The sequence below is a fragment of the Nothobranchius furzeri genome, chromosome 3, assembly GCF_043380555.1.
Source record: "Nothobranchius furzeri strain GRZ-AD chromosome 3, NfurGRZ-RIMD1, whole genome shotgun sequence".
Taxonomy (NCBI): Eukaryota; Metazoa; Chordata; class Actinopteri; order Cyprinodontiformes; family Nothobranchiidae; genus Nothobranchius; species Nothobranchius furzeri.
In genome coordinates this window covers 79,941,207-79,955,969 of record NC_091743.1, presented here as the reverse complement: position 1 = coordinate 79,955,969, position 14,763 = coordinate 79,941,207, and the positions used below count along the sequence as shown (strand labels likewise).

Genomic DNA, 14,763 nt, shown 5'->3' with positions numbered 1-14,763 from the left:
GAAAGAGAAGGCCAAGGAAATCATTCAGAAAGCCCCTGCAGTTAGTCTGACATCTGGCATGTGGACATCTATTCACATGGATGCCTACAGTCACTGCATTGCACATGCCCTGAATCTAGTAGTAAGGAAGGCCCTTGATTTGACCCCTGGTCTTGAGGACATGAGGGGCAAGGCCAGAAAGGTTGCTGCCTACTTCAGGACCAGTACTTTGGCCAGAGAGAGGCTGCTTTTCCTACAGAGGCAGATGGAGGCAGTGGCCCCTGTCCATAAATTGATTCAGGAGGTGGACACAAGATGGAACAGCACTTTTGATATGTTGTCCAAGCTGTATGAGCTGCGTGAACCAGTAAGTACAGCTCTGGCGTCCTTACATACTGATGTGGCTCCCCTGACCTCTGCAGAATACGACGCCATCTCTGAATGCCTTGAGGTATTGTCAACCTTAAAAGAAGCAACTGTGGAGCTGTCAGCAGAGAAATCTGTGTCAGGGTCAAAAGTAATACCCTTAATTCGTATGCTGAGGCACAGCATCACCTCAAAGCAGAGGCAGGTCAGGCGTGTTGTGGCCAGCAAACTGTGCAGTAACATTGTGCAGCTCATGAACGAAAAGCTTAGCCACTACGAGACAGCCAGTCAACATTCTCTCGCCACTCTCCTGGACCCCAGATTCAAGGTGATGGGGTTCTGTAATGCTACAAATTCAGAGACTGCGGTAAAAAGACTGACCGTCAAATGTCCCACTCTGCTGCGAAACAGTAGCACAACCCTTGACCCACCACAGCCTGCAGCTTCCTCATCGGCAGAATCCTCAGGTAACAGCTTAAAGTTCTCATGCATATGGCGCCCTTTTCTGACACTTTGTTTTTGATTATTTCAGTGGCTGGCCTGTGGGATTTGCTGGACAGCCAGGTCTCAGAGAAAAGGAAGGTGTCCAGTGCCACAGCAAATGCCACAGTCGAGGTTCAGCGATACAAACATTCCAAGAGGGGAGGACCCTCTTAAATATTGGGCAAAACAGAAATGTGTACCCTAGTTTATACGTACTTGCCAAGGAGGTTTTGTGCATCCCAGCATCCTCTGTTCCCTGTGAAAGGGGTTTTTCCAAAGCTGGGGAGGTTGTCAGCAAAAACAAAATAGGCTCAGTCCAGGAACTGTTGAACAAATTCTGTTTTTGAATAAAAATGACATTTGATCCCCTTATTGTCACCAAGCACAACCACCTGTTCACAACCCCCCTCACCAAAATCACCTTCACAAAGTCCCCGGGACTACAGATGGAAATCAGCCCTAGGCTACAATCTGGCCTGTTTACATTCATGTTGTCCCTACATGTATGTCCATTAACATGCACTGTCCTAAATAAACATTTCATCTCATGTATTCACACCAAGAAAAGTAATTTTATTATATTTAATGTAATGTTCAAATTCAAGATCCTTTTATTATATGATCCTGAGGAAGCTTTTGAACGCTTTATTTGTCTATAAAGTTCAATACACCATTCATTTTCAATAGAATTGGCTGAAAACAATACAATGAAAAACAAACATTTACCAACAGATGTCCTCAGAGTTTTGAAGCATCGACCCTTGAACCTTTTTTCAATACAATTGGATTGCAAAGCTTTGATGGTTCAAAAGGCTTCACATCATCATCACTAGCGAGCGGGACTGGAGTTCCAGAATGCTGCCAGTCGGAGATGAGGGTGGAGGTTTGTCTGGGAACAAGAGCAGGAAGGTAAAAATGCTAATCTCCAATATTCAAAAACACTTCAAAATCTCAAAAAGGTAAGAGCTCGAATCTAATATGCGACATGGCTGTTGGAAGGTACCAAGGTAGAGCAATCATCCAGCGAAGTGAAATTGTCTCTCAGCTGCTTAAATACTCCCTGGCCGGCTGATGAGCAGACAGTCTGCAGCTTGGCCACCTCCGGACACGCCCACCTGCAGAAGGAAACTCAAAACCAAAGAGTGATGGCAGAAACAACCCAGACCGTGACAGACATGGTGTAATACATTTCCATCTGAATTACACAATTGTGAATATTCCAGACATGCCTTGTCTTGATCTGAGTATAATGTTCCTACTAGTACCAGGATGCTTGTATAATGTGTCACCTGTTCCCAATCTCAATCATGAACACGGTCAGTGTTGTCACCCTGTGTGCAGAAAGAGTATCTCTGATCTATTATGGAGTCAGCCGGGCACCTTACAATCAAAAGTTCTGTTGAAAGGAAAAACCTTTTGTTGTGGTTTTGGTTTAAACTTGTAATTTTTCAGGATCTTCCACATTTGTTCTATAGAATTGCAGACAATTTTAAACTAACCATAAAATTAAATACTTTAGGGGCAAGTACTTTGTTTAAATCATAAACATGAAATTCAGAGACATGGAAATAGTAAAAAAGCTAAGGAAAATTTGAGTATGGGCAAGTATAAAGGACATTTCAATGTGAAGAAAACATTAGCAATAAAACCTGGTTAGCAGCACTGTATGCTAGACCTGCTAACAGGTAACCACTGAGGCTTCAAAGTCAGGCTCTGGCTCATAAGACACCTTTAAAGGTGAAGTATGTAAGAACATAGAGAGAATTTTACAATGCGAAAATCCCAAGAGTCTAATGTTTCAGTCATTTTGGAAGGAAGGTTATACTGAAGCAAGTTTTGTTTTTTTCCTTTCAAAACAAAGGAAGGAGGGACGTAACTACTGTTTACCATCAGTGAGTTTGGGGTTGCCATGTCTCCTTTGAGCTAATACTGCAGCACAGACTATTGTAATTTGATGTTGGCCGGCAAAAAGCTCCAGATTTGTTTAAAGTGATTGCCGCAACCAAATTAACAGAATACCATTTTAACTTCATTTCTACATATTGCACCTTTAATCTTTTTTTAAATTTAGAATAATCTCTTTTTTAACGTGATAGCTTAAAGCAGTGTTGCCCACATGTTTTTATCTTAAGGACCCCCTTGCCCGTGCCGAAGACAAGCCAGGACCCCCGACCCCAACTCCTACATGCATATACACATTAAATGTGATCATTACAAACTTTATACAAACATAAAGAGTGAGAACTTTTATACAAAGTTTTGATCATACTGTAGGGTGTGTTATTTGGATTTTATAAATGTAATTTTTACAGATAAAATCTTGTTAACCTCACAACCTCTGTGCAGGCAAAACTGTGGGGACCCCTTTGTGAGTCCTGGACCCCAGTTTGGGAACCACTGCCTTAAAGTCAAATTAACATGTTAAAAAAATCTAATATCACATGGAAATATGCACAGAACACGCCTTTCACATGTGAAAATGTGATGTTTAATATACAAACATCTCTGAATTGTGGAGTTAGCATGTTCTGTGTGGAGTTAGCATGTTCTCCTCATGCACGCATGGGTTTCCTCCATGTGCTCAAATTTCCACCCACAGACCAAAAATCATTCATGTGAAGTTGATTACCTGTGTTCTTTCATCCACGTCAAGTCGCTTCTAATATACGTAAATAAATAAGTCTGCACAAGACTGCAGGGGGTCCCAACCACTTTGTGCTGAGGTTGTGAGGTTAACAAGATTTTATTTTGGGATTATAAAATCCCAATAACGCACTCTACATGTATAAATAAATAAACATGATGAAACATAAAATATAAAGTTACAGAATAACTGTACACATATGATTTAATTTGATGATCAACAAAAGGGGCCGCACAGTGGGGCAGTGGTTAGAGCTGTTGCCTTGCAGCAAGAAGGTCCTGGGTTCGCTTCCCGGCCTGGGATCTTTCTGCATGGAGTTTGCATGTTCTTGCTGTGCATGCATGGGTTCTCTCCGGGTACTCCGGCTTCCTCCCACAGTCCAAAAACATGAATGTTAGGTTGGTTGGTCTGTCTAAATTGTCCTTAGGTGTGTGTGTGGGTGATTGTTTGTCCTGTGTGTCTCTGTGTTACCCTGCGATGGGCTGGCTCTCTGTCCAGGGTGTACCCTGCCTGGTTGCCCATTGACTGCTGGAGAAAGGCACCAGCCCCCACCCTCCACCCCCCGCGACCCCACCGAACAAGCGGGTTCAGAAAATGGATGGATCTACAAAAGGTTTATGTCACATGAATGACGATTAAGTATCTGAAGTGTAAAAATGAGCTTGATAGATTTTCTGAACCAGGGATAAAAAAAGACGTAGAAAACTGGGTTTAGACAAGAGTTGACGTAGAACAAACTGACTACAAAATGTTGCGCGGTTTGTTGACCTGCGAGGGAAACGCAGTAAAAAGGACACATGCACATTAAAAACACAATCACAACCACACCAAGAGTTTTTGCTGCTTTTATCTGAGAAGTCTTAGCAAATGCAGAACTTTTGACCGCGGAGGCTCCAACGTGCAAGCGCATGGCTCGAGACTGTGACACGGCTACTATAAACACTCTGACATACAAAACAACAATCACAGTGATGGGAAGAATGAAGGAGAATATCAGATCAGTATATGTGGCTGTGTTGTTGACGACAAACACACACTCTCCGACGCAGGAGTTGAACCTGCCAGGTTGTTGTAGGTTGTCTTTCAGAATCAGAATTTGGAATATCCAAGAGCAGATCCAACACAGACAGATACAGAGTCTCGCTCTGTCTGCCGTCACGTGGGTGGAGTAATGCAAGGGGTAGCAAATAGCCACGTAACGATCAACAGATATGAGCACCATGGTTCCTATTGATGCAGAAGTTATAAAATAGGCCAAATACTGATACTGAGTACACACGATGTCACCAAAGTACCAGCAGCCATCTATAAGCAAAATCTGAAAAAACAGCAAAAGTCCAACCAAAAAGTCTGAGACAGCCAGAGAAAGGAGGAGGAGGTTAGTGGGAGTGTGGAGCTGCCTGTAGAGGAACAGAAATATATTTTATCACTGTTCTTTATGTTCCTTACTAAGGACCAAACAAAGCAGATGTAGGTCTGAAAACACCATCTGGGTACCTGAAGTGTGAGAGCGAGATGATGACCAGCAGGTTGAGAAGTGCAGTCAAACCAGAGAGGCAGGAAAGCACCACGTAATAAAGCATAAGCTCAGTGTGAGGGAGCTCCAGCCTCCTGCAGGACGAGTTCAAAAGCTGTGGAAAACAGAGTTCACCTTCCTCCATCATTGCAGCTGAACTGTGATGCCTCTTCATCTCATCCAGCTAAATAATCTCCACCCTCCTCTCCTGTCTCCACGTGAGTCAGCTGCATCTTCTCCACAGAGGCTGGTTTACGGGGATCTCCTGCTCATCATCATTGAATGTTTGCCATCAACAGGCCTTAACCTTCCTGCACCACAGGATGTTTACCACCATTACAAATCGGGGGGAAAAAAGAAACTTCACACCCAGAAATGATGGTTTGTTAATACTGTGTATACTTTGTAAAGCCACCTAGCTGCATTTAAAGCAAATCTAGATCCTGAAACGTTTGCTCATTCTTTAGTAGAGGTTACACATGAATATTCTTTGATAAGCGATTTGATGTTTCGGGTGATACTTCTCCACCACATGTAGTTCGTTGCATTTACGCCCAGATGCTCAGCTTTGGTCTTGTCTGACCAGAACACGTGTTCTCCATGTCTGCGGTGCCTGTGCCATGGCTCCTGGTACACTGCAAACATGACTTTTAGTAACTTTCAGTCAACCATGTCTTTCTGTCATGTCACTTCCATACTGGCCAGATTTATGGAGTACAAGAATTACAGTTGTCCTTAACGTTTTGTAAGTGGTCACAATTAATAAACTGTCAATAAAATACGAAAGGTATCCAACAAAGTATAATGTTTCGTTCATTCCAGTCATTAATATTGTTGGATCTTTAATATCCGATTGACTGTAATTGGTACTTTTGGTAGCCAGGGAACAAACACTTATTTTTAATTTGACACAGAAACAAAAATATGGTTTACAAATAACAATTTATTACTATTTTCTACAACTAATGACTATGCAGAATAACTGAAGTTAAATGATTATTCAAGATAATATCAAATGAAACAAAAATCAAACTCTCATGAAATATGATCGTGGATTTTATCAAGAGTCTAATTAAGTGTTTTAGGAGAGATGTGAAATCTGGAATTACAAGAATAATCTGGCTGAATTTAGTGATGTTTGATTAGTTATCAATTAATCATAACTGTTGAGAGGAGACTTGGGGCAGACTCATTGATGACATGATTCGAGCCTGGGCCAAGCTACTCTCTGTGAGAACCCCCCCACAGGGCTCCTCGGTGCCTCCACTTCAGGTGGAATCACCTTAGGAAAAACAGCAGGAAGTGCATTTTGAAAGGAAAGCTTCAGGTGGACATTATATACACCTGGGACATGTGGGAACTGTAACAAAAAAGTTAAAAGTTTAAAAGGAAAACTACAGCTGAGCCGAGACGCGCCTCGACTGGGGCGCATCTCTGAACTGAGGAGCGGCGAGCAGCAGCCGAATTTCGTGAGCGATTCGCTTCGTGGTGCTTCCGCGGCCGGTGTGTCCCCGGCGTGAGGCTGGGATCAACTGACGACACCCGGTCGAACTAGCTACTAGCTAACCTGAAGCTAACCCAAAGCTAACACGAGGTGGGAGCTAAGCTAACGGAGGTAGCAACCTAGCTACAACCGGAGTTAACTGTGCACAACACCAGAGCTTCTGAGTCAGAGATATGCCTGGCTGACCGCTGGGTAAAACCGGGTGGAACACAGAGGTCTCAGAGAGCTCCACAAGCCGGCAGCCGCACAGCAGACAAGCGCCGCTGCAATCTGAGATGCGCAGAGCTGCCGAACCAGGTGGAAAAATTTCCATCCCAGAGCTCCACAAGCCGACAGCCCGCGCAGCAGTCAGGAGCCATGATCAGAGATGCGCCGAGCTGCGGGGAGGGGAGAACCACAAGGCGGCAGCCCGCGCAGCAGACAGAAGCCGCGATCAGACAGAGATGCGCCGAGCTGCGGGGAGGGGAGAACCGGGTGGAAAACCGAGGTCTCCCGAGAGCTCCACAAGCCGATAGTCGGAACCCAGCTCCACCAACATGTTATATTTCAACCCATTTTCTAAAGTGCAGCATTATGTTAAATGCACTGGGTTTTACCCTATTACATTTAAATTTCATGGTTAAACAGTACATGTTAAAATCTAAGCTCAGCTCGGCAGTGACCTAAAATACATAAATATAATTTTACTTACCGAAAAAAATGAAGTGGAGAATCCTTGGACGCTCTATTAGTGCAATTAATGCCACAGCAAGTCATTTTGTCCAACAATTGCACAAAAAATATCCAAAAAAGAATACACAAACACAGAGACTCAAAATCCCGGAACAGTTTCCAAGCCAGACCGAGGCTCTACTGAGGCCTTTCCACGGAGCTAGCTCTGTCACGTGGTCACGTGGGTCGGATGCTTATTAATTATACAGAATTTTAGGCTTTTAATACACCTAAACAGAAGAGTGAGAAAAAAATTCACCCCCCTCAGAGTTGTCATGAGTGTAAACTAGATAATTTAAACCAAAAACATGTTTTGGTACCAGGCTGTAAACATGTTTATTTCTGCTGTGAAATTGGTATTTTTAACATGGGAGTCAATGAGGATTTGCTCGCTTCTGACACCAGCCCCTAGCGGATGAGGGTGGAACTGCAATTTTTGGTACTTCCGGGATTGCTTCAGTTTTTGAGCTGCATTGTTGGGGCCTGATCAGACCTTGGGACATATTGTTTATGTCTGTTTATGTCTGCTTTGAAGAACAATAAGGGTTGTTTTGGGAGTCCAGATGGTGTTGCCATGAAAGGTTATGTTGAGTCCATTAGATGGTGAAAAATAGACCCTTTGTATGTTACAGTGTTCTGTAGGAAGATCTATTTTGATCTCTCAGAAGCTGTTCAGTTAGCATGTTGACTGGAACTCCCAGATAGAGTGTGTCTAACTTTTAAGGTTTGTGTTGGACCAATCAGAGACCAGGACAATATAGGAGGTGTTGTCAAATTTCTCTGCACCACATTATTTCCTAAGAAATGTATAGGAAACAATTTCACTTAATATCATGCTCTAATTACACATTAGCGTCGGCACGGTCGGGCGCTGGTGGGGCCACCTAACAACTCTGTACCTCTGATGAGTCATTAGCCTTTATTGTGTGGGAGTCCTTATGTTGATTAGATGCAGGAAGGTGTGACCTGGACTGAAACTGCTTAAGAATGAGATTCAAAGCTGCATTATAGATGTGGGAAAGGTGCAATCTAAGCCCCCCCCACTTTTCCTGTTTGACAGAGATAGCTTCTTTCTCTCTTCTCTCAAATCTGTCTTCTCTGTCCAGAATTTGCCATCTTCAAAAGTGTGTCACTTGTCCTTCAGGTGTAGGTGGACTGCAGAGTCTTGACCTGAAGAAGTGGCTCTCCTGTGTTGTGCCACGTGCTTGTGTAATAGTTGTTTAGTTTCCCCGATGTAAAGGTCTGGGCACAGACAACACAAAACAGGGTCTGAAAGTTGAAAAAATTATTTCCTACAAAACTTTGTAATTTATGAAGAAAAATCTTACAGGAAAATGGGGACTTTAAGCTAACTGCAGCTGGCATATAGCCTAGTGAACTAGACCAAATTCTTGCTTTGCAAAGTTTGGTCTAGGCATGCTCCATTGGAACCTCAGCAGCTCCTACCAGGACTCTGGCTAGCCAATCACAGCTCTCTAGAGGGGTTTCAAACACATAAAGAGCTGTGATTAGTCCATAATGGTGGGCCAATCATAGTGCTCTATCTGCTTAGTGAACAAATCACAGAGCTTTATTCGCTTTGTGGGCCAATCAGGGCACTCTATATGCCTGGTGGGTGGGATGATGCAACAGAGTGAAACAAGAGTATGTCACATTCATTGTCCAGTAGAATGCAGAGATCATTTGAAAGACAACGGTAGAACCCGCCCCACAACTGAGAGCTGTCAATGGAGTGTGGCCAGACTAAATAAATGTATTATTTAGTCTGGCTTGCCAGGCTAGCTGGCATAAGCACACTTTGGAGACATGGAAACTGACGGCGCAGCAGGTGGGGTGGTAAAATTGTGAATTAGATTCACATTTATAGACTTTTAGACTCTTATGCACACTCACCTGCTGAGTGAAATCAGGCGTTGAAACAGGGAAAGTACTAAAACATGTGGGATGGCAGCCCTCGAGGACCGGAGTTACACACCTGTGATCTAAAGGCTCAGGAACCCTTTGCAGGTGTTCTGGTTTCGTTAGCTGATTAAAGTTTTACATTTTGAGTCTGAAATATTGTACCTTCTCACAATAGTCTAACTGAGATTTTGAACGTGGGGTTTTCATTGGGTGTAAACTACAATCATCACAATTATAACAAATCAATGCTTGAAAACAGATCAATCAATGTTTGAGTCCATCTCATATATTAGTTTGGCCTTTGAAGTTAAATGACTAAAATAAATGTAACTGTTGCACCATGTTCTAGTTTTTTCTAGTTTCACCTGTATGCACCCGGGGAAACAGTTTAAACATCTAACAAAACAAACAGAGACTAATGGTTCTCCTTTGGATATGACTTATGGAAGTTTCACACCTTCACACCTGCTGGCTGTAGTCTCAGAGGATCGGTCCAATCAGAGGTGTCAACAAACAGCCTGCTCTCTCCCAGTAAACACGCCAAATTACTCACTCAAACAGTTGAACGTGACTCAACACTTCATTCACCAGGTCATGAAGTTGATCTGAACTTTAACATCAGTCTGAGCAACAGAACATATAAACTAAATCTGTGTTCTGATACTTGTTTTTTCCCTCTTTGAATATAAAATCAGTCATCTAGAGCAACAGGCTGTTATGGCTCTAGATACACAAACAGAGCATTCTGACTTACTGGTGAAATGCGTGAAAAGATGTCCCTTCATGGTCCATTCGAAGTATTCAAATGAACAGATGGGAAAGGATTATAGTTGCAAAACAATAATTTATTTCCCATCTGTAAATAATCCGTTTTACAGATAGTCAACAGGAGGATCTTTATTGGCATCTCTTTTCATTTTGGGCGCATGCACGAGTGGCTGGGTGGCAAAAACAAACACAATATGGCCTGCTATTAATACGCCATGTGCAATTTTCAGAGAGTTTGTGGGTGAAATCCCTGATTTATAAACACTTTACCTTCTAAAGACAGGAGGAGGTTTAGAGAGACACATAAAATCTGCATTGAAGACAAAATGAAAGTTATTAAATGCCAGTATGGGATCTGGGATGACGCAAACCCCCGGTCCCATTCGCTTGTGCTATTTTTTTCTACAAATCTGCTGGGGAGATATTTATTCCTATTTAATAAAAAGTCCTGGATCTTTCACTCATGAAAAATTAAAAGCTTGCAAACTTCTGGATGTCTACGATTATTTTGTTTCAAGGAAAGTTGGACTGTTCACTTCTGACACCAGGAAGCCGTGGTCGTGCTAACAACAGCAGTCAGCTCTGACGAGCAGAGCCACAGTGTTGTTTACATCACCTGTGGGTGACGGTCGAAGAAAACAGATAGATCCTCCGCAACTACAAATCTGGATATGTTTTCATTAATCAGAGGCCTCATTTATTTCTTTATTATTGTAATGATCGCGGGTTGAGACACCTGAATCAGAACGCAACAACAACATGACTCCGTAGATTTACAATTACACGAAGATGAAAGAGTTTACAAACAGCTTCTTTATTTCCCAAATACATAGTCACAAGGACTTACCATGAACAAAATGAGCTTCACAAACTGTCAGTTGCTACAGGAATCCAGACTTAATCCAGTCTGGGTCAATTACCATCATTTCTTTTGTATTTAGTGGGTGTTTACGGAGGAAATCCCAATAAAACTTTTTATCAAGCGTCCGAAGGGCCAAACAATCAACCACATAGCAAGAATGACCCATCTGCTTTGCTAAACTCTCCTCCACCAGGCTTGAATATTTTGAAATGGGTCAAATCAATCAATAAAAACTGTAAGAATTGTATAAATTTTGGATAACATTGTACAGGGGAAGAGGAGTACAGTGGGCATAATGGTGAAAAGCAGACAACTAAAGGCAATGCTCCAAGGGGAAAAAAGGAAGTAATAATCAGGGTCAATTACCTACCGTAAAAAAGATCCAGTCTGACGTTGCGTTTTGCAGATGAAAGCAGGAAATCCGCAATCAAAATATCAACAGAAGTGATCCACAAACATAAAAACAGGACTGAGAAAATTTTTCCAAAAGGTAATAAACTCCCAAACATTAATGCAATAAAATTTGGGGCAGCAGAAGCTCAACAGGTTGAGCAGGTTGCCCAGTAATCGGAAGGTTGCAGGTTCAGTCCTGGCTCTGGACAGAGACTTCTGCTGTTGTGTCTTTGGGCAAGACACTCAACCCACCTTGCCTGCTGGTGGTGGTCGGAGGGACCAGTGGCACCTGTGCTCGGCAGCCTGGCCTCTGTCAGTGTGCCCCAGGGCAGCTGTGTGTGAATGGATGAATGATGCACTGTGGTGTAAAGCGCTTTGGAATCCTTACTCTGAGAGGTGCTATACAGGTCATTTATCATTTAAAACACAGTCCAAAGATAACCCATGTGGTAAATCCAAAAGGCAACAGAGTGAGTGCTAACACAAGTGGATATCCAAAAACGATGACTGCTTGAATGTGCATTTTGCTGTTTAGTGTGGTTTGCTGTGTCTCATCAGTGTCCAGTGTCATACATATACCGTAAATCCTCTAATATTAGCCTGTATTTAATTAACTGCCGGGTATCATATTTTGGCCGGTGTCGGAGTTGGCAGGGGTGAATAATGGCCGTTTTTTTATTGTGGCCGGGTGGAATGTGGTAACAAGCAAGTACGGGGGGCGGTTGTGTCATCCGTCTCACTTTTGATTTGCCAGTGATAGACCGCGAGAGTAACTTTAACCGTGCGAGACGAAGAGGAGGAGAAAATTTTATATCAAGTTCAAAGAGAACGTGCTGATTATGCTGCAGAACACTCTGGGGAGCAGTAGGGTTTGTATGAACTAGTCACTAGTCGACTTCACCGCTCTATAGTGACTTTTTATGCCTGTCATCGACTAGTCGCTGTCACGTGATAATGACCGACAAGATGCAGCCCTCGGAAAAGACAGCAGCCTGCTGTCAGCAGGTGACGAGCTCCTGCGCGTCTGGAGGCAACGCGCTGTGCCAGAGCGTCGGTACTGACACCCGCCATAAAACGGACATTCAACCAAATTGTGACGTTTACCCTCTTGTAATTTAACCTTCCCCTCACCCCATCCTAACCTTTACCAGCTTGCAGATGCAAAGCTCTGATTGTTGATGCGCTCCAGACATCTGCGTCCTGAGCACGGCCACAGTAACATTATCAAATCAGGTGATGCCACCTCAAAAACTAATTTAAAAAGCGATTGTTCATGTCGGCTCATTTCCTTTTATGTTTTCTGTCTTTTATTCTTTTATTTGTGCCTGATGCGTTTTGCTGCTGTGGATCGGGGCGCATCACCTGTTTTGTCCTCGGTGACGCACCTAACTGATGTGGCCGGTGAGCACGCCGCTGTTTTTGCGGTCGGTAGATCTTTTAGAACTGCAGTTCAAAGGTAACTCATGAGGTGAATATATATGAACCCAGGTAGCAGTTTTTCTTTAGGATTGAGACGAGATGCAGGAAGATAATAAACAGGCAGGACAGAAAAATAGTCAAATAAAAACAAGTTAGTTTTTGTACCTGCTGTTGCAACAAACAGACGCCGTTGAAGGTAATAAGAAGTGAGGAACAGAAAATGAAATAATTATTTTAATGTTTAGAGCAGCAGGAACTCTGAGAGGCTGCAGGCGCATCAGTGAGTTTGCGGCCGCTGCGCAGGGGGAGGGGGGGAGGGCTGAAGCAGAAACTACCGTTGTTAAAAGAAATGTGTTTAACTTTGAAAATGTGGGCGCATTTTTAATTGTCAAAAACTCCAGCAAACCATTAGTTCATTTTGCTCAAATAGAAATTGAGGCCTGCCTCTAATTCTGGTCCTCCTTCCAATAGACCCTTTTACTACCTACGTCATCAAAAGTTGCGTGTGCAGCCTGGTAACGAGAGCGATGGCTTTCTCATTCACACTCGATACTAAAACAGCATTTTAAACCCTTTGTTTTTAAGTTCTGAGCACATAAAAATGTCGGGTTGTTGCGTGTATGGATGCCAGAATCGCTTCCCTTCAAGCAGTGGACTGAAACTTTACAGAATTCTGAAGGGTCTTTCCATGCACATGCCTGAGATGTAACTGCAGCCTTTTTCTGTTTTTCCCATCCTAACACAAAGCTCAACTTTGAATAAAATTGCTGCTGCGTGGCTGCAGCATGACCCAAGTCTGGAACATCAAAATGACAGAATTAAACAAATGTATACACTTAATTTCATGCTTCAAATTAACATTTCATTCTAATTCATCTGTATTTTCCCACTGCATATTAGTATAAACTGTATTTCTCTAAAATGAACACGATTGTACTCTGAGCACGCTAAAAAAAGAAACCTATGCTATACTCACCCTGCCATGCAGGTACAGTTGGCTGTGAAGACGTAGTTCTCTGGTTTGTTTACTATGACCCAAGCCTTGTACATAGCAGTCTTGTGTCCTTGTCTTTGGCTAGGAAGGACTTCTGCCTTCAAGACGCAAAACTCAGACTCTATGTCGTGATATTTTACTTTCTGTACGTGGCCACAGACAACATAGTTGTATGCATCTAACGATTTGTATGCCCGTAGCTTCTCACGTGTGTACTTACTGGGCCTCTCCACTAAAAACGTATATATATCGGGCCACTGGATATCTGGCCACGCACCTACATCTTCCACCCATTCCGTAATGCCACAGGGATCCGGTAGTCTGTTGCCATTCGTTAAAGTGAGTTTAATAATATAACATTCAAGATTTGCCGTGATAACCCCGCAGCGTAGCTTGATAAAGCCTGAAACAACGTCATTCTCTGTTGCCAAGCTGCGCGCGCATTCTCGCTGACGTCATATTGTTTACAAACAGTAAAAGGGTCTATAAAGGCCTGGAGCTTGATGAGCTTGAGTCTAATACAGGCGGCCCGGGCCTGTATTAGAGGATTTACGGTATATATATATATATATATATATATATATATATATATATATATATATATATATACCCACTTCAACAGCTGACAATAGGTATTCCTCATGAGAAGCTCTAGTTGTGTCAGGTTTGAAGGGTGCCTTTTCCAGACAGCATGTTTCAGCTCCTTCAATAGGACAGAGGTCAGGGCTCATTGATAGTCACTCTAGAATTGTCCATTGTTTCCTCTTAGCCATCTTGAGTGTTTTTAGCTGTGTGTTTTGGGTCATTGACCTGACCTGTGACTGAGACCAAGCTTTCTGACGCTGGCCAGCACATTTCTCTCTAGAATCCCTTGATAGCCTTGAGATTTCATCGTACCCTGCACAGATGCAGACACCCTGTGCCAGATGCGGCAAAGCAGCCCCAGAAAATAACAAAGCCTCCTCCATGTTTCACAGTAGGGATAGTGTTATCTTCTTGATATGCTTCATTTTTCCGTCTGTGAACATGAGCTGACGTTCCTTGTCGAAAAGTTCCACTTTTGTCTCATCTGTCCAAAGGACATTTTCCCAGAAGTTTTGTAGCTTGTCAGCATGTACTTTGGCACGTTCCAGTCAGGCTTTTTTATTATTTGTTTTCAGCAATGGTGTCCTCCTTTGTCGTTTCCCATTTAGCCCAATCTGGCTCAAACAACGATGGATAG

General features: G+C 42.9%; 1 protein-coding gene across 1 annotated transcript; it reads right to left on the bottom strand.

The window, feature by feature from the left end:
- Positions 1-4,066: 4,066 nt before the first annotated feature.
- On the bottom strand, positions 4,067-5,136 carry LOC107384599 (trace amine-associated receptor 13c-like). The gene is made up of 2 exons (XM_015957942.3): positions 4,970-5,136; positions 4,067-4,872 (listed from the first exon to the last, which is right to left on the bottom strand). Exons 1-2 carry the CDS (start codon positions 5,134-5,136, stop codon positions 4,077-4,079), a joined length of 963 nt encoding a protein of 320 aa, XP_015813428.2. The 3' UTR covers positions 4,067-4,076.
- Positions 5,137-14,763: the final 9,627 nt, after the last annotated feature.

Bases quoted from the DNA above. Each gene is read 5' to 3' on its own strand.
- LOC107384599 (XM_015957942.3), bottom strand. From the start codon at position 5,136: ATGATGGAGGAAGGTGAACTCTGTTTTCCACAGCTTTTGAACTCGTCC. The intron at 4,873-4,969 runs GTACCCAGATGG...GTTCCTCTACAG, and splicing joins ATCTCGCTCTCACACTTCAG to GCAGCTCCACACTCCCACTA.